At 33.3% G+C, this 23,822-nt stretch overlaps 5 protein-coding genes across 23 annotated transcripts in view; 2 read left to right on the top strand and 3 right to left on the bottom strand.

Annotated features, from left to right (window-relative positions):
- Window positions 1-10,512, top strand: part of LOC6644661 (disks large 1 tumor suppressor protein) — a 38,074-nt gene extending 27,562 nt beyond the window's left edge. For 6 of the 16 annotated variants that reach the window (XM_023177068.2, XM_023177063.2, XM_023177064.2 and 3 more), the window contains 7 exons: window positions 75-152; window positions 971-1,015; window positions 5,388-5,468; window positions 9,688-9,837; window positions 9,905-10,187; window positions 10,248-10,339; window positions 10,406-10,512. In XM_023177068.2, coding sequence (XP_023032836.1) covers window positions 75-152; window positions 971-1,015; window positions 5,388-5,468; window positions 9,688-9,837; window positions 9,905-10,187; window positions 10,248-10,339; window positions 10,406-10,512 — 836 coding nt within the window. The remainder of the gene's footprint in view (window positions 1-74; window positions 153-970; window positions 1,016-5,387; window positions 5,469-9,687; window positions 9,838-9,904; window positions 10,188-10,247; window positions 10,340-10,405) is intronic. The other 10 variants (XM_023177071.2, XM_023177067.2, XM_023177066.2 and 7 more) reach the window with 4 other exon arrangements.
- A 5,490-nt stretch (window positions 10,513-16,002) lies between these two features.
- Window positions 16,003-19,741, top strand: LOC26529367. 4 transcript variants are annotated; one of them, XR_006954472.1, is made up of 4 exons: window positions 16,003-16,193; window positions 16,253-16,441; window positions 16,514-19,045; window positions 19,100-19,741. XR_006954472.1 is itself a non-coding variant. In XM_023177084.2 (4 exons), the coding sequence occupies exons 1-4, from the start codon at window positions 16,121-16,123 to the stop codon at window positions 17,734-17,736; spliced, it is 1,347 nt and encodes a 448-aa protein (XP_023032852.2). In that variant the 5' UTR covers window positions 16,003-16,120; the 3' UTR covers window positions 17,737-19,741. The 4 variants fall into 4 exon arrangements, 2 of the variants coding, with proteins under 2 accessions (XP_023032852.2, XP_023032851.2); XR_006954471.1 differs by having other exon boundaries at window positions 19,112-19,741; XM_023177084.2 differs by having other exon boundaries at window positions 16,514-16,905; window positions 17,044-19,741.
- LOC6644660 (putative gustatory receptor 10b) lies at window positions 18,060-19,227 on the bottom strand. Its single transcript, XM_023177090.2, has 2 exons — window positions 18,288-19,227; window positions 18,060-18,217 (listed from the first exon to the last, which is right to left on the bottom strand). The coding sequence occupies exons 1-2, from the start codon at window positions 19,225-19,227 to the stop codon at window positions 18,060-18,062; spliced, it is 1,098 nt and encodes a 365-aa protein (XP_023032858.1).
- A 422-nt stretch (window positions 19,742-20,163) lies between the features above and the next one.
- Window positions 20,164-21,654, bottom strand: LOC6644659 (gustatory receptor 10a). Its single transcript, XM_002067308.3, has 2 exons — window positions 20,280-21,654; window positions 20,164-20,222 (listed from the first exon to the last, which is right to left on the bottom strand). Exon 1 carries the CDS (start codon window positions 21,611-21,613, stop codon window positions 20,348-20,350), a length of 1,266 nt encoding a protein of 421 aa, XP_002067344.1. The 5' UTR covers window positions 21,614-21,654; the 3' UTR covers window positions 20,164-20,222; window positions 20,280-20,347.
- Window positions 21,655-21,730: 76 nt separating this feature from the next.
- Window positions 21,731-23,620, bottom strand: LOC6644658 (odorant receptor 10a). Its single transcript, XM_002067307.3, has 5 exons — window positions 22,729-23,620; window positions 22,483-22,670; window positions 22,135-22,424; window positions 21,917-22,069; window positions 21,731-21,860 (listed from the first exon to the last, which is right to left on the bottom strand). The coding sequence occupies exons 1-5, from the start codon at window positions 23,292-23,294 to the stop codon at window positions 21,810-21,812; spliced, it is 1,248 nt and encodes a 415-aa protein (XP_002067343.1). The 5' UTR covers window positions 23,295-23,620; the 3' UTR covers window positions 21,731-21,809.
- Window positions 23,621-23,822: the final 202 nt, after the last annotated feature.

The following is a 23,822-nucleotide window of genomic DNA, read 5'->3' on the forward strand; positions in this document are numbered from 1 at the left end:
TCATCGAACCCCCCAATCACACACACACACACATATATACACCGATTTGTGATTGTCCTTGTGTGGGTTTTTAGTCAATGGAGTTATAAGCAGCACCAGCGAAATTGACATTAATAATGTTAACAACAATCAGGCGTCAACTGAACCGCAACGTAAGTTTACCCCGCCCCTCGTCCCTAAGAAAACGAGATCTGTGTGTAATACTATATCTATTCAATATCTCTCACTAACTATATTATATATATATATATATATATATTTGTATATGACATTTGTGTAAGCTCGGCGGGTTCTATATTGGTGTATAAGATGTATGGCTTCTTGTATTAGAGCATATTCGTGCATACTTTCGTACATACTTACATACATATGTACATCGATACATACATACACATATGTATATTCATCAATCAATTCAATCAGCGTGTCACGGTTATGGTCTACGGCTGCGGCTCTTCGCATTATTCTCATTATTTTAACTCACTGTACTAACCGTTATCGTTTATCGTATATATATATATACGATATGTATGTATGTAGTTTAGGTGCCTGGGAAAAGCTATATAAAAACGATAAATGATAAATCCATACAAGAACAAACAAAACTGAATCATATTTGATTGCTTTTGATCAGACTAATTGCTTATTATCTATCTATCCTATCCCGACTGTCTCTCTCTCTCTCTCTCTCTGTCATACAATGTCTGTATCTCTCTCTCTCCCTCTATGTCTTTTCTCCTGATCATCCTGTAACTAATTCTTACAATCAAACATGAAATTAATATATATATACACTACTGATCTATCTGACTATATATATACACAAAAACACACACACAACTATACTATTATTTAACTGACCAACAAATATCGTATATCTTTTTTCGATTCTCTTTTTTTCGTTTATTTCTCTTTCTCTCTCTTTCTCTCTGTCTTCCTTTCTCTCTCTCTTTTTTTTCATTTATTCTAGCTTTTATGCTTTGCTACACACAAGACGATGCCAATGCTGAAGGAGGTATGTACTCTTTGATTAGAATCAAATTGAAATATACAATTTCTATAACTCACAATATATTCACACTCTGATATATATGTATATATATTCACAATCATTCATAATCTTACTAATAATCAACACACAAAAACATACATATTCATCATTACACTTGATTTAAAATACATTTGTACATACCTAATGTACAAACGATGTATACATCATATAATACATACACATCGATTAAACTCTATACACTATACATACATAGATATCCTCTTTACATACATACATACATACATGCACACACTTATTTGATATACATGTACAAACTTATTATTCGATCAAGTTATTTATTTTCCCTAAAATCAGAGAACTGCAACGAATTTTGTTGTCCTTGGAGAAGATTCAAAAGAGAGAATGATTGATGGAATTTTTCATCTAAGCTGCCCCCTGTCATCTAAGCGACTTTTATACGATATTTTGGAACCGAACAATGTTTAATCTAATAGTCTAATATGTACATACATATGAACATATGTTCGTTGCAGTTCTCTTCAGTTATACGTTATTCTACATAAGTCGGTGGTATAGCTATTTCTGTTTATGGTTTTGTTTAATTTATTTTTATGATTTTTGTTTTATGTTTCAATTATAATGACTATTTAATTAATATTTATTCATATACATATATATATATATATATATTTACATAAGTGCATACATACATATAGTTTAAAACATTTTGTATGTACATACATCAAACATACATACATACATACATACATCTATCTACCATATACATATTAACATACATCCAGCAAGTAATACAAAATGAAACAAGTTGATGGTGAGAGCGCCATCAATAATCTCTTCCCCCTCCCATTCCCCCTCCTCCACTGCCACAACCCACAAGAATACATTTTATTTGTGATATATTCTTTCATAGTCTCTATGTATATGTATGTATGTATATAATAAATACACGTTGTGGTGTTTCTCAATGTTTGCCAGATGAATCAATATAATCAATTTTTATGGATATATATATACATATATATATGTACATACATACATTATGCATACATATCACCAATCATAGACATACATATATAGCAATCGACTACTATGTATTACACATAGTATTTTCGACCGCAAAGTATATATATTATTTACCTAAACATTTACAATAGAGATTTAATAAAATAGGGTATTGAAATCTTCTCTCGGTAGATAAATTCCCCCATAAAATGAACAGAAATAAGTAAATGTTCTCAAGAACTTTCATATGATTTGGTCAAAATAAGAAATTGGTGAGAATTAATTATGTATCAGGATCGAAATACCTTTGATTTCTTATGCCAGTAGTGTTAATGACGACTGAGTGTACAGAAATGACTGAACACGTTCTATTTTAATTGTTCTTTTTTTTGCTTACCAGCTCTTTATTTTTTTTTGATCGTTTGTAAGATCAGAACTCTGAATTCTCATACTGAACAATTGAGCAATGTGGTAATCAACTGAACAAGTGATCTCACTTCGAAAAAAAAACAAGTGTGAACAACACCAATAAACAGGGTGGAAAATTTAGTGATCCGAATTTTCGAACCAATCCTTTTTTTCTCCCCCTTTTTGGAGAATTTTTAAGATAATTTTTGAATATTTTTTCTTGCATAAAATATTTTATATTTATCATTGAGGATTCGTTTATCTAAAAGTATACAATAAATAAAAAAAGTTTCGCAGAATGCTGCCAAATATTGTTATTCAAAAATTATATGAAAAAAAAATAGATTTAACTAGATATTACTTATGTTAGATATATCTAGTCTCTTTATTACAACCGATTTTAAAAATGCCGATTTTTTCATATTTATGTTTGCATAAAAAAACCTCCTTCGCAATTTCAAACGAAACTTTCCTAGGACGAATTCCTAAGGCCCTTTCCAGCCAGCATTACTTAAAGTAATTATAAAAGAGCAAACTTTCTGATCAAAAATGATACCTTTAACCCTAATAATAATGTAATTTTTTGATCACTTTTGACTCTTTTTAGAGTCTTTTTTTATATTTTTAACGTCGATAGTCTTTACTTTGTTTAAAACAGATTTTGAGCATATCGAAGAGTCGTTTTTGTGTCTTCATATAATTAAGTATGAAAGTAATCACTTTTTGATCAACCAGAGGATTAAAATAGACTCATCCAGGTGATTTCTGATAAAAAAAAACAACAAATCTTATAAAAAATAACAAAACTCAAGACTTTTGAGTTAAATACTCACAAGCGTAATAGAAAAAAATAGATTTTTTTTTGATTTTCGAGATATGAAATTTTATTCACTTTGTCTTGGTAATTTATTCAAATGTTTTAAATGCTTTAACTGGGAGAGATAACTGCACAAATAATCTAAAAATGTGGTTCAGTCCTTTGGACCAAAATTAATACTTAGGGGAGAGTGGGGCTAATCGGCCTGATCGGGAGCTCGTATGCTCTCATATGAGCACTTAAATGAAAGGTTAATTCATTGTCCAACTATTGATCAAAGATACGTTTCGATATAATTTACCGTTACAACGCTATAGCGGTTTTTTCGAATAAACCCGAAATTGGCGTTGTCAAAAATCGCGGGGCAATGTGGCGCATCATTGTTTTACAAGTTTTTTATATAGAATAAAGTGATTTTTCAAAAAAAAAAAAAAAAAAAAAAAACAAAATATAGTGGCAGCTACATGATATAGCATTCTGATCGGTTATGAGTCGGAATTATCTAACACATGCACTGTTTTTATCAATAACTAGTTTATATATAGTTATGATTTTAAAACGCCTTATATAAATTTCTACTTGTACGCCATTTCGCCCCACCCTTAGTCAAAATTAAAAATTTAATCAATGTTTTTGAAACCGTTTCTTGGCGAAAAGAAATTGATTTTAGAGGTTAAAAATTACATAATCCCAAAAATTTCGGATACTAAGTTCTAAGTTTATTATCCAAATATAGCCTACCAAAATGCGATCTTAGGACACTTATCACTTTTTGGATCGTGCTATTATATTTCAAGATAATTCGACTGCGCCGGGTTGCCCCATGCGCCGATTAGCCCCCTTTTCCCCTATACATATATATATGTTTGATAATTAAATGTTATAAGCCAGGTCCTTTGAATAAATATTGTTATACCAGCCCCTACACTATCTCATTAATTATATTTTCGATATCGAAAGTTCTTCTATGCTTAACGAAAATAAATCATCTATTTCAAAGCTTTCAACTACTTTTTTTCTCACGACTTTACCTGTTCATATTCACGCAATTATGAAGGTACACACAGGCACAGACACACACACATATAGATACAGACAGACACGCACACGTACACAAAGGTCACTCGAGAAGATACATATGTATGTAACTATATTATATATGTATTATACATATACATTCATATGTGTAATCAATATCATACTTATATATATATATAGATATATAAACATATATATATATATATATATATTTATGTTTAATAACTAATTGCGATTCTCTTTTCTTTTTCGTTTCTGTGTTTTTTTTTCTTCGTTTTTCTTTTTCTCTAATCAACTTTAACCCCTTGTGTGTGCGTGTGTGTGTGCGTGTGCGTTTAATTCTTCGTTCGTTCTCAACTATGCTCTTCTACTCTCTATTTCTATTTCTTTCTCTCTCTCTCTTCCTCTGTCTGTCTACTGCCTACTACCTCTGCAACTGTTCTACTACTACCTAACTACTACTACTACTACTACTTCTACAACTACTACTACTACATCTACTACTACTACTACTTCTACTACTATTTTCTGTGTGTGCCATACGAAACGTATCTGTAACTTCCCGAATATTTGTCGTTTGATTCAACCGATATCTAAAATATATCATCGAACAACAAAAAAAAAACAACAACAATGTTTATTGAAATTTTGTAAAATTTTTTTGAAATATTTTTTTTTTTTTCAAATTATTAATTGTGTTTTATATACAAAAAACTAAAAAAAAAAACCAATTTGTTTATTAATTTGTTAAATTGAACTGAAACGATTCCATCTATATATATATATATATATATATATATACATATATATCTGTTATAAACATGCGCTCGCTCGACAACAACAACAACTACAACAACAACAACAACTACAACAAATGCAACAACTACGTTACTACTACTACTAAATTCTTCTATTCTACTTATGATCAAACAATCAATCAACCACCAAAATGAAACCCGACCATCATCACCAACTTCTACTACTACTACTACTACAACAATTTCTGCTACTATAACTACTACCAAAAATCCTCAAAAAACCGAATAAAAAAAAACAATCTTTGATAATACGAAAACGCAATACGCGCAGGCGAAATTATCTACAGAGTGGAATTACCCGATATGGAGCAGATAACTCTTATCTACTTGGAGAATAACGATGCTGACTATCGTAAGTCGAGCAACTGAAATAAATATCCAAAACAAATAGAAAAAACCAAACATTTTGTACAACAAATGAAAAGAAACAAAAAAACAAACAAAAATTTAACTCTCAACAAAATATATAAATTTTACAACTAAAAAAAAACCAAGAAAACAAAAAAAAAATAAAAATTTATAAATTACAAATTTTAAATTGATAAGTTAAACAAAATGCAAACAAATATTTCTATAAGTTCTTCTTGTTTAGTTGATTTAAAAATCAAGAAATATTCTCATTATTTTTTCTCTGGCTATCTCTTGCTTTTGTTATCCTATTTCTTTCATATTCATTTTGCTGTCTCTCTCTCTCTCTCTCTCTCCTTCTATATCTCCCGCACTCTCTCTCCCTCGCGCGCGGTCTGTCTCACTTACTCATTAATATCCACTTGAATAATTTTGCTTAATGCAAAACAAACCAAAAATATTATTTATTAGAATATTGAAGAAATTTTTATGATTTTTTCTCTTTATTTACTTGTCATTTCCATTGCCTGTTTACACTCATGGTATTCCTTATGAATACATTCAAATGCATCCAAAAAGCAATGCACAACATTTCTGGGGAGTACTCGTTAATCTGTTTTTTGTTTGAGTTATACTCTTACTATTAAATTTATTGTGAAAATGTTTAGAAAACCAAAAACAAGAATTCATTTCCTAGGATTTTACACAATCTTTATTTCTAATGATCTATATCCAGAGTCTGAATACTCTGCGAAATACATTTTCAAGACTTACATTTTCTATATTGTTTTTTTTTTAAACTTTTTCCATGATTATGATTTCACCGAGAGCTGTGTGCTCATTAGATTTAGTTAGTGTATTTGGACCTATTTTTTCAGTTTAGTTTTTCATTGTCTGATTATCGTTTCTCTAATCTATTTGCATTCAAAGCAAATGCATGAGAGAATGTGTAGGTTAGGGCAAATGATTAAAAATTATCCAAACTGATAACAACGGCCGAAAGTGTTCCAAGTTCAATAGGTCTTTTATAGTTGTTTGGGGGTGCTGATCACGGCCCTGTACTTAGTTTTTGCCCATCACGTCGAGATTTCGCTTTGGAATTATTCAAAATGGCCTAATTTTCAATACTTTCTAGTATATTCTAAACAAATTTTTATACTCTAAACGTTATTATTTTAACCTATTAATATATTAGGTATGATTTAAACGCAATTTACACAAAATCATCATCTTTGTTATCATGCATATTATCATACACTTTGGATATGGTTCCAAAATGAGTAAAATTCGAACCAAAAAGTATGCTATAGGGACTCGAAGGGATTTTATGCATCTAACAAATTGTTTATTAGTACTGTTGGCAAACAACAGCTATTTTTCATGAACAATATAGTATACTTTTGGGTGCCTATTTTCCAACCTTAGATGATCCCCTTATTTCACAATATCTGGACGTGATAAACAAAAACTGAGTATGCAGTCAGAATCAGCGTACCCGAACTAGTTAAAAACACCTCTCAGGTTAACGTCACCAAAAATAATGTCGGCCTGTGTAATCAATACACTATTCAATTCAACTCAAATCAATTCAGTTTGCTTCTAGGTATATACCCCTAGAAAAATATATGAAATAAAATGATATCAGTCGCTCAATCTGCTTTAATTTGCGTGTTCGTCTCAAAAATATTGATCATTGATATACACAAAAATGTTTTGTTAAATTGTTTCATTATATTTTGTTGTGTTTATAAGTTTTGTGGCTTAATTAAAGCTGTCAGCTCCAACTCTCTCTCTCTATCTCCGCCCTTTACTCAATCACTTTCACTTCACTTTCACTCTGTGTACCCTTCAGATTTTCACTGTAGACGCGTTTTACACATACATTTCTTTTGCATTCTGCGTAGAATTCCCAAGCCACACCACCCTAACCACGCCCCATGGCCATTTTATTTATTTTTTTTGCTTATGGCATTGCATGTGTGTGTATGTGAGTGTGGTGCGCGTGTGTGTGTGTTACGACATACACCGCAAAATCATTTTCGTTGAATCTGACAACTGAAACGGAAAGGATAAGCCCCAAAAAATGATAAATTCATAGTGTTTAATTGTCTAATTGATACAGTTTATGTACTATAAGTATTATATTTGATCGAAATTGAAATCATAATAATTATCTAATTATAAATAAAAAAGTGAGACTTATACACAAGTCGGACGACACGAGTGTTATTCATTATTGTATTGCACACACAAAAGTCATGACATTCTATTTGATAACGTATATTGAGAGAAACTGTTTAAAACGCGACTGTTTTTGAAATTTAAGTCAAACTTTGCATTTAAAACGGCTCGAGGATAATTTTTTAAAAGAAGATTAAGACTATTTAAAAAACCACCAAATTTTTTCATCAACAGACTTTGCTAAATTGCCATTTCATACGTTCAAGGCTAAAACTAGTTGCGAATTGCAAACCCAAAATGAAGCAAAAAAGCTTATAAAGCTTAAGTTTACCTTATTTTTTGAAAGAGTTTCGCCCTTTTTGTGCTGCCATTGAAACAATCTTTTTTTGGAGATTGACCTCAAGCCGTCTTAAGTGCATGCTTTGACGTATTGAGAAAATATATGCGCTTCATTGGTAATAGAAAGAAGAAGAAAAAAGGGAATTCCCTTTTGGAAAATGTGATTAAATAGAGACTTCTAATACCCTGTAACCCATGACAGCAATTTATACAGCTGGCCCTGCCTCTAGCCAGGTATTCAAATAAATAGATGGGGTCGTCGTTTAGTTATCACGTTACAGGGTGTTAGTAACTCGATGGAGTAACTTGAATTACAGGTGTATGTATGACAATATTGTATGTAGTAGTATATAATTTGGTTATCTGTAAGTTCTAAACTTGATGCCTAACAGCACAGTGAGTAAACCACATGAATTACAGATCATACTTAAATACATATGCTCTAAGGACCATTCAGGGAATTAACTAAACACCAAATGTTTCTATGACTTGACCACAAAAGTTTGGTTTATCTGTCGACGTTGCATATATAATTCATATGTCTTTACAATCGACCTGAATCTAGTGCTTAAGCTTTGATGATAATCACAATAATTTATATTTTAGACATTAGTATGTGTATGTATTTTGTTTTGTCTTTGTTGTTTTCTTCTTCTATTTTTTTTTGATATGATTTTTTATATAATTATCATTGTATTGTATTTAAAATGTGTGTGCGTGGGTGTGTGTGTGTGTGTGTTTAATATGTGTATGTATATTGTATTATTGTTGCTCGTAGCTCGCATTTTGTTGTCAATGATTGTCCACTATATATATAACTATCTCTATACTATATATATTAAGCATCTCTCTATGTCTATCGCTCTCTTTTTCTCTATAACTAAATTTGTCTTATATATTTATATAATATGTATATTTTAGTCATATATCTACATATATAAAATAGCATATAACCTATGTAATATATGATTATTTCACACACTACTATATATCTACATATATACTTATTTAAAGACTATCATATTTAGTCCTTGTTTTTTCTCCCTCTCTTCCATTTTTCCTCTTCATTTTCGATCTGAGCACCAACTCTCTTCTCTTGCCTCGTTATCTGTGGCCTGCCAGCCAATCTTTTGAACAAAACAGACAAAACATTTCATTCCTGTTTCTATATCCTTTTTAACTACAAGTTATATATATCTATGTTAACGATCGGTGAAAGAATTTTAGCTGGCAGGTCAAAATATATTATGTTTCTTTATCAATTTGATTTTGAATTGTTGTAAAAGTAAAAATTGAAAAATTACTGTTCTAACTTTATTTGTTAGATAGTTTAGTTAAAGTTACTGTATAAGTCTACCCTACTCCATCCCCCCACTCTCCGCCAAAACTTTTTAAACTTTTATCTTATTATTATTATTATTATTAAAATGAGGTAAATTGATCAATTTATTTCCAGAAAGAGAGAGTAACTTTAACTTTAGGTTTAAAAACAAAAACAAACAACTATTTTCTCTTACTATAAATCTTCTTTCCTTTTTCATCTTGTAATCATTTGAAATTCCATTTTTATTTTTAAATTTTTAATTACCTATCTTTACATTATTATTATTATTATTGTTTTTATAATTATTTTGTCGATTATTTATTTATTTTTTGCACCCGCACAATATCCTAATGCCCATTGCCTATATAAATCCTTACAGCTTCCGAGGAAAACGTTCTATCCTATGAGGCAGTGCAACGTTTGTCCATCAATTATACACGTCCCGTCATAATATTGGGACCACTGAAGGATCGCATTAACGATGATTTGATATCCGAGTATCCAGATAAATTTGGATCCTGTGTGCCACGTAAGTATTACCTCTAGCTATTAAGAAAACTGAAGTGAATGACTAAAACGACTCTTCAAATTTGCAGACACCACACGTCCAAAACGTGAGTACGAGGTGGATGGCCGTGACTATCATTTTGTGTCTTCGCGCGAGCAGATGGAACGTGATATACAGAATCATCTGTTCATTGAAGCTGGCCAATACAATGATAACCTGTATGGCACTTCTGTGGCCAGTGTGCGTGAGGTGGCCGAAAAGGGCAAACATTGCATATTGGATGTGTCTGGCAATGCCATCAAACGGCTGCAAGTGGCACAGCTTTATCCAGTGGCGGTCTTTATTAAACCCAAATCTGTTGATTCGGTGATGTAAGTAGAGATATAGTTGACTTGATCTATGCGGTCCACTCTATTTATAATTTATCTCAGGGAAATGAATCGTCGCATGACTGAGGAGCAGGCTAAGAAAACCTACGAGCGCGCCATTAAGATGGAACAAGAGTTTGGCGAATACTTTACTGGTTAGTTTATTTCACATAAAATTACAGATTGAAATTCACATTAAACTCTATGCGTTGTTTTTGCAGGCGTTGTTCAAGGCGATACAATTGAGGAAATCTATAGCAAAGTCAAGTCAATGATTTGGTCACAATCGGGACCAACTATTTGGGTACCATCGAAGGAATCTCTATGACCAACAGCCACAACAACATGGACACTGCCGCCTCGAGTACGTTGTCGACCAGTCTCGAGAACAACTATAGCAACAGCAACAACAACAACAACAGCAGGAGCAGGAGCAGGATCAGCAACATCAGCATCTTCAACTGGAGTAACACCGACAGGAGGACAAACAGCAATCAATCAATCGCACTGATATGACAACCAATAAAACAATAACATTGATGACATTGACATTGAGACGACATTACACACACAACAACCGACTACAATTAGCCGCAGCAGCCAACTTAATGTAGCTAAACTAGAATTGTCCACAAAACAAAACCGATGAGAGATCAAAAGATGAAGAGACGAGCAGAAAGATTAAGCGGAAAGCAGCGGAAAGGTGTATAGACTTTAGTTAGAACAAAAGTTGGTTAAAACAAAAAAACCATAAATTAAAAACTAAAAAACAAAAAACAAAAAAAAAAAAAAAAATACGTTTGGCAGAAAAAGGAAAAGAAAAAAACAAAAAACGAAAAAAAAGAAGCCAAACATGGAAAATGGAAAATGTTCGTTAAGCGCTAGTGTTGTTTGTTTATGTTGATGTTTATACATATATTTGAGAGCCAAGAGTTATAGTAGTTATGTTGACGATAATGTTTTTTTTTTTACATACATATATATACAAAAATATATGTATACATATGAGTCATATGCAAAGGCATGCATATAAACTATACACATATGTATATATATATATATATATATATATACATACACATATATGTATATACAAATTATAAATGTAAATTTAAGTACAACAATGTTTAGTAATGAGGACGATGATGATAAGTAAAAACAAAAACAAAACAAAAAAGAAACACACGCTGGTGCATTTGTTGTTAGATGTATGTAATTTTTCCCACTCGCCTTTGCCTAAAAAGCTAAACAACCCAACACACAAGAAACAACAACTATATAAATCAATTTACATAGTAAAGTTACATCTACAGAACTAAAAACAAAGAAGAAAAAACTAAGAGATAAGTCGAATTAATTTCGGCTGTGGTCAGAATTTTTTTGATGCCCTTGCAAAAATGCTTGAGTTACATACATATATACATACATATATGAGTCATTCAATTCGTTATTCGGATCGACATTCAATTAAACATCTACACGATTTAGTTAACGTTGTAAAGAATTGATCTTATAATTTGTTCAATCAAATGAAATAAAGACAACTTTTGCAAGGGTCATAGACAGAGGAGAGCCACAGTAAATACAAATATGTATTTATCCTTAAACTACACACACAAACACATCTACATATATACGAAGATTATACATATGTATATATATATATATGTATGTATGTATGTATACTTATATATAACTCGTCGAAATGTGCATTAAAGTCATTTTACTTATTAGACGAAAACGGAAAAGAGTAAAGTGTATAAATGAAATGAGATTGTTTGTCACTTTTGATTGAATATGACATATAATTATTGTACATTAACAAATGATTAAAGAAATCTATTACATATATATAGTAACAACACACACACACACTCTCTCACCCATACAACATACCCATATCCCTTTCCATACCTCTCCCCCACCACCCCACACATACACACACATAAAACTTAGACACATGCCGATGCGGTTAAAGAGAAGGAAAAATGAGAAGAAATTAAATCGAATTGCAAATTAATTAAAACAAGTAATTAGAAAAGTATTTGCTGATTTATATAAATTATAAAGCAAACGCGCACACACATTGCAATGAAAGTTTATTAAAATTTAAAGAATACTTTAAAATATACTTATATATATATATATATATATTATTATTATTATTATGATTTTTTTTTGTAATTTTTTTCTCGCCACAGTTTCCATTAACCTACTACTTAACACATTTTCCCACATTATATATATATTTATATATATATGTATGCTTTTTTTTTTGTTCCATAGCTTGATATTATTTAAAAGTGAAGAAACATCTTTTTTCATATATATATATATATAAATTATACGAGAACAATGCATAAAACATGTACGCGCAAAAGCATTGTTATATTTAAAATAAAGAAAAACATAAAACAAAAACATAAAAACAAAAACAACCAACCTATGCGAATTATAATAATTTAAATCTTTAAAACAAGAAGGGATAAAAACAACCATCAAAGCAAACTTTAATGTAATACAAGAAAAACAAAACAAAAAAAAAGAGAAAACAAAACAAAAAAGGGTAAACAAAAGAAAGGAAAAACAAAAACACAAATAAAAATTCAAACAAATCGAACAACTTTTTAATCAATTATACATACATATATATATATATATATATATATATATATTTACATTACAGAAAACTTAACAATACAAACAAAAAAATTCGCAAGCAAAGCAATTAGAAATGGTTTTCGGATTATACATACATATATGTTTATTCATTTTTTTCTTCTATTTTCTTTTTTCATCTGTAATGAAATGTGAATGATGGATATCATTAAACTATTGAGCAATATATATGTATATGTAGTATTTCCTTAAAAATGTTCTTTAAGTGCGCACATTCGATGCATTACGATCCGGAATGATGATAGAGACTAAGGATATCATCGATTATGTATTGCGTTAAAGTGCAGGACACAGGAGGCAGGCTGTGAATGATTGTAAGTGATTTGTGTGTTTGAGTTTGAGTACATTTGAACACAACACAACAAAACTTTCATTCGAAACTAAAGAGCAAATTGTACCTGGCGCCTGTAACTATATAACGGAAATTAATTGAATTAACTAGATGGAATTGGGATCATGGATATGAAAATTCAATTATTATTATGCAGGACGACTATTAATATTTGTTTTGTTTTTTCCAATGAGATTCCGATTCCTATTATGTACATTTTGTTGGGCCTTTCAAACAAATATTTTCCAACTTATGAAAAATGAAATCTCATAATAATCGGCTCTTATCGGTAGAAGGGGGAGGCAACAAAAAGTTATCGATTTATCGAAATATTGTGTGGACCTGTGTGATAATTCTTTGTAAATTCACATAGACCCAATTATTATTGAGGCTTTAGAGAAATGTATGCAAAAGTTTAACAAAAGCAAACTAAAAAACAAATATATAACACAAAACTAACTAAAACCAATTAATTAAAAACTAATTTTTTATTAACTAACTAATTGAAATTAAAAAAAAAAAACAAGAAAAAGACGCATAAGTATATGTAAACTTAGTATATGATAGATATATGAGTATAAAAGGCACTGCAAAGAGTTTTTTGATCATCAAAATTTGTTCAATCCCCTAACATAAATACATTATCTCATGCTCATGCTCATGCTCATGCTCATGCTTATAGTCAGAATCATATTCATAGTCATATGCATATTCGTAATCATATTCATCACATGCAGAGATAAACTTACATATAGGAAGCGTTTCATCAAAATTGTGCCTTTTTTGTTGTTGTTGTTGTCAATATTTGAAAAAAGTTGAACAAATTATAGTAAAAAAAAGAAGAAAAGAAAAAATATGATGAAAAATAAAATCAGCATACATACACCCACTCACACACACACACATACACATACACACACATACACACACATACTATACTTATATACAGTTTTGTAGGCAGTTGCTGCTCAACTTGGTTAACATCATCTGCTCGAAATTGCAATTGATTTATTGTTTTCCTTCCCCACGTTTAGTCATTACATTAAATTAATTAATATACATGTATATTTAAAATATATAATATTGAGTTAACTTAACAAAACTAACAAAAAAAGAAAACAAAAAAAAGAAAAACAAAAACAATGTAATAAACATGATCTTCTATAACCTTTTTGTATAAGGCATAAAAAGTATCTACAATACACTGCTCTAATGATGATGATGATGATGATGATTGATGATTGATGATGATCACATTTTCACTTTTACACATATGTATGTATTATGTACTTATTCAAGTGCAATTTGCTGCCATGGCTCACACACAGTAACCCACACCCACACCCATACCAAAATCCACACACCCACACACACATATATAGTACATAATAAATGCATACATATGTACAATAATACTCATATGTACATACATATATACATATGTATATGCATATGTATATGTATATGTACAATGCTGAAAACCTAAAAGTGAAACAAAGAAAACAACTAATTATAAACGACTAAGATGACGATATGTGAAACATGCATTCATTCTCTCATTCGATGCAATACTTGAGACACTCGAAATACAAAATAAATACGTAATCATAAATTTCCAAAAAAAACAAAAAAAAAAAAACCAAACAATATAAACTTTGTTTTATTTTATTTTATTGATTCGAATAAGAAAGAGTTGAGAGTTTACACAACAGACACAACTCTATAAGTACGTATACGCAATGTGATCTTGCGTGATTTGCACTTTCTAAATTATTGGTTTTAGTGATATGTGTATAAAAACGTGCATTGGGCCCAATGCACAATGATCCTGAATCATTTTTACCTATAGCCCAGTTTAAAATTGCTTTTTTTTCGATTTTTATTGATCTACACATACAGCAGGATAGAATTTCCTATCTAAAACATGACAGGGTACAGCAAAGTTTAATTGTTAGTCAAGAGTTACATTGAATACATTGGCGTAAACATAAATTAAACATTTTTAGCAGTTAAATTTAAATCAGAAAATTATTTGAACGAATAGGACTTGCAGCAGCATCGGGCCTTCAGCGTCGAATCACCAGTCCGCCGGCTCCGATCTGAACTGCAGATCGGCATCTTTTAAGGGCCAGTGTGTTTTCGTGGGTTTCCAACCTGAAGCAGTATCGAGTGCTAATTTTCGAATCTCGCTTTTGATCGACGGGATGTTGAGGTCTTTGTGAATCACGGAATTGCGCGCAAAGGGAGGCGCTTTGACAAATCTACGGCATAGCCACTGCATCTTGGACAGCTTCAGGTTTAAATGAGATTGGCCTTGAGATGGGCTTTCCAATTCAATCGCCTGCCGAGGATGAGGCCCAGATATTTAACACAATTAAAAAAAGATAATGAACAAAATTTGGCATCTAAATAGCATTTAGTTTTCGGTCTAATCATTATACTCTAATGATTCAAAATAATTAACTAACAGTATATGTATTTAACATACGTTTATTTTAACGTCTGTCGCAAAGTTTAGTAAAAATTTCAGCCAATTTTAGCAGAACAAACAATTGTTTAAACATTTGACTGTGTAAGCGCATGAAAAATGCACCGTTATCACTAAATTTGTATAAATTATTTATTTGATAACACCAATTAATGAATTTCCAAGTCATTAAGTTAAATTTTCAATAAATTTTACAACATTTTTCGATTTGATGCCAAAAAAAATACTGAAAATAGCAGAGGAAAGATCTATTGCATACTTGGAGGGGCAACAATATCTTGTGATCAGCAAGCCTTAGACATCTAATCATTTTAGTTCTACATTTCATTTCGAATTTTGCCTTCATGTGTTAAACATTATTGTCTCAAAAACTTTCCATAGACTAACTTTGGCCCTATTACTTTCAAAATTTAGTTATCGCATTTATCCGCTTTTATAATGAGTCATTGTTTCAAGATTGGTTCAATGCAGGCCTGTTTAAGGTCATATATGAAGCACTGCCATGTAAAACGTAATATTGTAATGCGACAGAAAGCAAAATAATTAGTTACACGGTAGTTTCATTTACAGAAAAAGTTAATACGCCTCGCGAATGCCCGCCTGGTCCCCTACAGCGTTTGCTGGCCAAGAAAAAAAGCAGTCAAAGCATGATGAGGACTAATCGATTAAATAGAGATATACATCACCGTAAGTTGAACCATTCTACCCGGACATTCTCTAATTTAAGTTCAGAGGGCGGGGTCAAGGACAAAGACATGGGTAAGATCAAGCCAATGTTTGTGTTGTGATTTAATTTCTAAATTGTCATTGTCATTTTTTCAATGCTGTCAGCTAATTTCGATTTGGTGAATTTTGAACCCATTGAGCGCAATGGCGATTACTGGCAAGTTCTGGTGACACTTAAGAAAAGGAATGCCGATGGTCGCCACCTGAAACACCGTACGAGTAGCCGTCAATTGGGTGTGACCAATGCAGTTAGTGCCATACGTTTGGGTAGCTTCTATAAGGATTTGAGTTCACCGCAAAAAATGAAACGTCTCGATATGCCGAAACTCGTTCGATATGTGAAGCCAAGCAGAAAACATTTAGATTCCCATAAGGTCATAGAGTCCATAAGCAATTTGCTTACGGTGGCCACCGAAAAGGTTCTCAGGCGACATGATCGAGTCGATAGAAAGAGATTTATTGGCAAACACATTGCAGTTCCAAGGGCATTGAAAGAAATAGAAACCGAAAAGTTACCTACGACTGAGGAGTTACTTTCCAAATTTCGAAGAAAAATTGTAAAAGTGGATTCGAAAAATCAAAAAAAAAGTGAGCCATTAATGCATTCAAAAGATTCTGATTCAAGGTTGAAAGAAATAGAAACCGAAAAGTTACCTACGACTGAGGAGTTACTTTCCAAATTTCGAAGAAAAATTGTAAAAGTGGATTCGAAAAATCAAAAAAAAAGTGAGCCATTAATGCATTCAAAAGATTGTGATTCAAGGTTGAAAGAAATGGAAACCGAAAAGTTACCTACGACTGAGGAGTTACTTTCCAAATTTCGAAGAAAAATTGTAAAAGTGGATTCGGAAAATCAAAAAAAAAAAGAGCCATTAATGCATTCAAAAGATTCTGATTCAAGGTTGAAAGAAATAGAAACCGAAAAGTTACCTACGACTGAAGAGTTACTTTCCAAATTTCGAAGAAAAATTGTAAAAGTGAATTCGAAAAATCAAAAAAATACTGAGCCATTAATGCATTCAAAAGATTGTGATTCAAGGTTGAAAACTTTAAGGAATCAAATTCAAAAGAGTCCCTTAACAAAGAGCATCCCCCTGACTGCCAGTTCAGAGTGCCATGCTAAAGAATCTGAAATTGTGCCTCGACAACATAAATGGTTGCTGGGTTCGATAAGAAAGTCCTCATCAAATATTAAGCGATTTCCAAGAATTCACATCAAAATTCGCGGTTCCATAAACATTAAACGCAATTCACTTGGCCAATTCAAGGGAACTTCTCAAACAAAAGTCTTAACTACGACTCCAAAGAATGGCGGCTCGATCTTTTGATTAGATTCAACAAATTCTTACTAAATTAACTAATTTACCCGGTTTCGTTTTAGATATTTTAGACATATGTTTCTTTCTTTAAAAACTCCCGATGGCGAGCATTGTAATATTTGATATTTTGATCAACAAGTGAGAATAATTGGACTACCCCACTGAGCAGAGGAGCAGAGGAAAGAGTATAACGTTGACAAAATCGATATAATATTTCCAATTAATTAGTATTTGGAATTATTTGCTTATTGATTTGAGTGCTTTCTGTTTACCAAACCAAATTTGGGTGCGTGGCGCATGCAAAGAGTTTAGATAAAATCAAATACTATTGATTATATCTCCCGATATATATATCCAATTTGCATTATTAGGATGGCATAACCGAGGCTGCTGCTCATGATATTGAAGGCGCAACGTTTGTCCAGGCTAAACATGCCCAGGACATGTTTAGGAGGACACTTCGAGGAGACCGTGGCATGCATTAGCTGGGCTATTTGGCACTGAAACCCAAAAGGATTAAATGATAACATTTTTATGCATTTTTGTATGTATGTATGTACCCACCTCTCCTGTATCGATTTGGAATTCCAAGGAGTTAAGCTGCCGAAATAGTTGCTTTTCCTCGGCTAACAGATACTCACAAACTAATTGAATTAGTAAAATGTCCAACAACTTAATTAGAAAGGAGAAGATTGTTAGCTGCACTTTGATATTCCAGTATTGACCATCTCTGGTTATCATATAGGCCAAGTAGAAGGTACATGTATTAAAAAATAGATGTGCCAGCAGGACGATGACTATTTCGAGGGCAAACAACTGATGAATCCGGCGCGTCATAAGCGACAGCTTCGCCTGCCGACACAATTTAGTCCAGAATTGCAAATTTCCATCGGCAGCATTCAATCTCATGGTCTCGGCCAATTGCAGCAGTATGAGCATGTAGGCCAACATGTGAGAGAACATTATATTGAAATTGAAGATATAATATAAATTGCAGAAAATGTCCATCCGTGTGAGACGTCGTGACTCGATCACAATGAGTATCCCAACCAGTGAACTGGTGACTTGATGTACATAGGTAAATGCCTTGGTCAGCAACAGGACTTTGCAGGTGGAATTGAATGAATGCTTTAGCTTCCACATCCGACAGAGTGACATCAATTGATTACACAGACGACATATTTCCTTCTCGTTTGTCAGACGCTGAACCGATTGAGCGACTATAACTACCAAATGCAGACTCATATTAATAGTGCAAATCACATTGAGTAATTCGAAGTGCCGAAAATAAGATGGTATAAAGTATTTCTGGCCATGGGTAAAGTAAAAATAATAGCCGCCTATAGAGAAGCAGAGCGCTAATCCACTGTAGATCCTCAACCAGGTGGAACGTACCAATTGATGACGTTTCCTGCTATAATAATAACTTGTCATGCCCAGTAAACCGCAGATAAGCAGCCATCGGCGTGCCAGAGACTTGCATAACCTATCCACTTGCATGTTCTACACCAACTGTTGATGGGCAACAGTTGCAAACTGACACTCCTTGCTGCGGTTCATTGGATTTGGCAGCAAATATGACCAGATGTATTATCGCGTATACGACGTGGACTCTGCAGCCCAGAAGTATGCAACGAAAATGTTTTGTTTCCACCCACACTTGGGTCATCAAACTGCAAACAGTTAAGGACTTGCAATTAATTAACGATTCTTATCAAAGGACAATGGGAAATTGTATTTCTTAATGGCCTATGAAGTTCTCGAAAATGTTTTATTATTGCACTATGAATATGGTTTGCCATATTGCTTGCCAGGATCTCTAGAGTTAAGGATTTAAAAACAAAATTATTCATAATTTAGCTATCGAAATTTTCTACACAAATTGGTCTATGCTGCTTATAAAGATATTTTTCATACCTTTTTCCTGCATTTGTATACAATTCATCAAAAATCGTGACAAAATTTTCAAGTATTCATTGAGATATCAAAATAAAGAGGCAACTTTTTAAAATTATCGATGAAAGTTATTTAATATTATTTAAATTTTAGAACAACCTGCTCACCTTTTTGTGTTGCCTTTGAAATAATCTTGAACTCGAGCCGGCTAGGTGTGATTTAAATAATCAGTCTAATAAATCATTTAAGCTGTGTTAACCTAATCTGATGTCTTGATTGTTGAAGTAGATATATGTATGTATGTATTTATTAATTTCCAATGTTTTTTTTTAGACTACAGCAATAATAGGGAATTTTTTTATGTTTTTAGTGTTTGAGATAAATAAATACATATGTTAGTAATTCAAAAAATGTCAATGAATCAATTATTTAGAATTCTGATTGACAACTTTGGATTGCCTTTTGGTATGGCTTTATTGGCTAATGTGATTAAATTGTTATATTTCTGTTAAAGTTTAAGATTTATACATATAATAAAGAACGATTAGGTTTTAGATGATGAGGGCAGTGGGTCAAATTGTTGAAGAACACATGCAAATCTGTAAAAGATGGCAAAATATATTAGTAAAACATCAAAAGTTTAAGCAAAAACTCACCTGAACTTCTTTTAAACTCGAATATTAAGGGTTCATATCTATCCTCCAAAAGAAAGGGTATAGAAACTTTAATTTATTTTACTTTTACGTAAATACAAATCGAACTGGACCAGAGTAATGAAGTAGGCAAAAGCCGTTACCGCAATTAGGTAGACCAATCGTCTGTCCAAATGCAACATGCCACACAGCATAACATGGCCCCGATCTTCATCCTGATCGCCACCCATCAGCATGAACAGAAGTGAGAACTCTTCGATCTCCCTATCCAGGCGTATGTCCAAAGTTTCAAGCTCACTAAATCGTCGCATGCTCAGAGTCAAGCTCTGTAGTTCCATTTTGATATGCTCGTTGAGTAGTGTGACTATATAGGTGTCTATATAGAAGCCAAGGGCATACAGAGAGCTCACCACAATGGGATAGCTGATCTCTTCGAGGGTTTGCTTGGCCAGCATATTGAAGATGGTGAACAAATTGGTTAGATTGTTGATCAATGTGGCCAACATGAGACCCATCAATTGCAGTTGATGCATGCGAAAGCTCTCCCTATGCAGAGCATAGATTTGATTGAAACAACGTCTCAGCTCCTCCAAACGATCGCACATTTGGGCACTGTGCAGTTGCCTCAATTTGCAGCAATCCTGCCAAGCCATTTGCACTTGTATATGCAGTTGGCGTAGATATTTCAATACACTGCCATTGATGAAATAGAAATAATCAGCCATATTTTCTGTATAATTCCATAGGACAAATCCATAAATGGCAAAATGCATGCGTATGTGACTCTGTGATTCCGCCTCGCTGCCATAGATGGCAAATATGCCGCACACCTGAATGACCATCATAATGTTAATTAGACAGAATTTGAAATACATAAAGAATTCGAAACGTTGCTTTGGATATTTCGAGCCATGCACATAGGTCCTGGCAAAGGCTCTCTCCAGTTTCAGTCGCTGCATTGTACATCGATGATTGATGGCCGTAAAGTGCACCATATTGGCCAGATAAGTGACTATCACCGTCACATACTTGATGGCCGTATTGGCGAAATAGACGTAGAGCAGCAATTGCATACGCCTATCACGCGACTCGGTCAATTCCCGAAAATAGTAGCCAAAGTAGCAGGGTAAGACCACAATTAGCATTAGACTCAGCACATGACTGTAGGCAATCAGAAACGTTTTCAATGGAGCCCGCATCGGTTTCTGGGGCACATAGTCGATAATCACCTGACCATAAATGAATGCATAGATGTGACCATATTTATAGATCTTATACTCGTGACGATCCCAGAAACTCAAAGGCTCTGAAGTTGTATCAGTTGGCTGCTCCCTCATGGCTAGGACAATGTGGCTAAACTGAGTCCAGTTGGTCAACAGTCACTTGAGTGGCAAAAGCACAAGTGTGCGTGTTCCTGTTGAATGGGTGATTATCTAGGCTCTGGCCTATCGGTATTTCTATCAAAGTAACAACTATGCAACTTTATTTATTTCACTTCATCAATACGAAATTAATACAATACAACGCTCCACTCTATTGAAACGACTTGGCCAATGCTATGAAAGAGCCAGATGTTTGAAGTATCTGTCAACAAAAACTTTGATAATTACTTATTTAGTAACACAATTTGAAATACCAACTGAAGCAAATGTGGGTAGAGATGGCGAAAAGAAGGGCACTGCCATGGATACAGTTCTCTGAGAGCGTAAGATGATCATTATGATATATTGCCGTTGTCGAGGTTTACACAATTGCCAAGAACTCAAACTAATCACAGTAGCCAGTTCAGTGCTCTACAGGAAGTAAGAGATAAGTGGGTAAAACATTATACATATGTACCTCTTGAGTTTGAACTTACGCTTTGGGCCACCAAAGTGCCACCATAGCAATAGACAAGCAATTGACTTAAAGCCGCCATGGTATAGGCCACATAGAGAATGGCATCCAGACCATTGCTGCTCATTATTAGGAGATTAAAGATACTAAAGGCTATCACCAAGCCGGCCGAGACAAAGTGTGCCAATGTTATGATGGCATAACGTTTGCGAAAGAATTTAGTTAGCTCAATGATGGCATTATGCTTAATGATGATCAGTTTCAAATGCTTTTCCAATTCCAAAGATTCCATTTGACTCAAACAAATGCTGTCTACAAAAAAAAGGTAAAAACAAGTTAGGCATGATAGTTCATTGAAAATGTCTCTCACCATTGAAGGGACGAAATATGGAAAGTATTTCCGCCTGAAGGGCTTTAAACAAGCTAGATATATGGGTACAGAACTCAAAATAGAAGCCATCAGAACCTCCAAACATAAAGATGGTCACATAACCCGTATAGGCGGTAAATATATAGGTTAAAGGAAACCATGGAGCTTGCAGCAAACATTGAGGCATTCTAAACAGAAATCCAACTTGAATTATATTTTTCTAAGACAAACCCAAACCACACTCACGTCATATTAAAGGGTGTGGACCAATGAATTTCATCGTAGCGTTTTTGCACATACAATACAAGAACCAAAATGACAGGCTTCAGATCATAAACGGTGCAAGTGAAGAAAGCCATCGATAGAGTCCAGAAATTGATGCGGGACGACATCATTGCGTGGGCGTGTATAATAGCCTTCTTCTCGACGGCACATCCCGTATCCATCGATGGATGATCATCGTCCGTGCAAAGCATCTGCTTCACTCGATTAAGCATCAAAGCCAAGTCATGACGATAGCACCACATGGTAATCATCTTCAGCAGGGTAACAGCCGATGTGCTGCCCGGACAGAAAGTCTCCAAGGCGAGGACAATCTCTCGTTTTTCCAAATAAGCATAGCCGGCATGTAGTTCGGTCAAAACACCAATGGCTAAGACAATGAAATGCACTAAAGCCCGACAACGGACACCAATGGATTGCCTCTCATTTTGGGGCCAAAAACCCATCATGTTCAAACAGAGATGGGGCACAGCAAAAAAATAGACATCCAAAGGTTGTTGGCGTTGCAAGAAACGAAACAATATGGCCATGGCTAACAACTTGTTGTGGTCAATTACTTTCCTGAATATGCAATATGCCACTTATATAGGATTAAGATAAACCAAAGACCGAGGACTCTTCAGCTTTTTGTGGGGTGGCTTTAAGGTAGACATTGCCGACGCTAATCTAATTGACTTGTTGTGCAAGCAATTAGCAAAAGTTTTAAATCGTTCAAGATGCCACAATTCTCACAGTTTTCCCAATTATCCATGCGTCCGAAAGTCCGAAAGTTAACAAAAGTTTCATCACGACTTTGACGCACAGGTGCCTAATGACGGATAGACGGACGGACGTCTGAACCGACGGACGGAAGCATTGAGAACTGAAAAACCAAATCGCAATCAGAGCTAATGCACCAATTAGCACATTTTGCTAATTGCAAAAACAAAACCCCAAAAAAAAATATATATACATACATATATATTATAGAAGATTAATTCCAACTCGTAATCTCCTGCGCATTTGTCTAGGCCATGAATCACAGGAGCGGCTATTAATCCATGGGGTTATTTGGGAGA

This window comes from Drosophila willistoni, assembly GCF_018902025.1.
Source record: "Drosophila willistoni isolate 14030-0811.24 chromosome XL unlocalized genomic scaffold, UCI_dwil_1.1 Seg142, whole genome shotgun sequence".
Classification (NCBI taxonomy): Eukaryota; Metazoa; Arthropoda; class Insecta; order Diptera; family Drosophilidae; genus Drosophila; species Drosophila willistoni.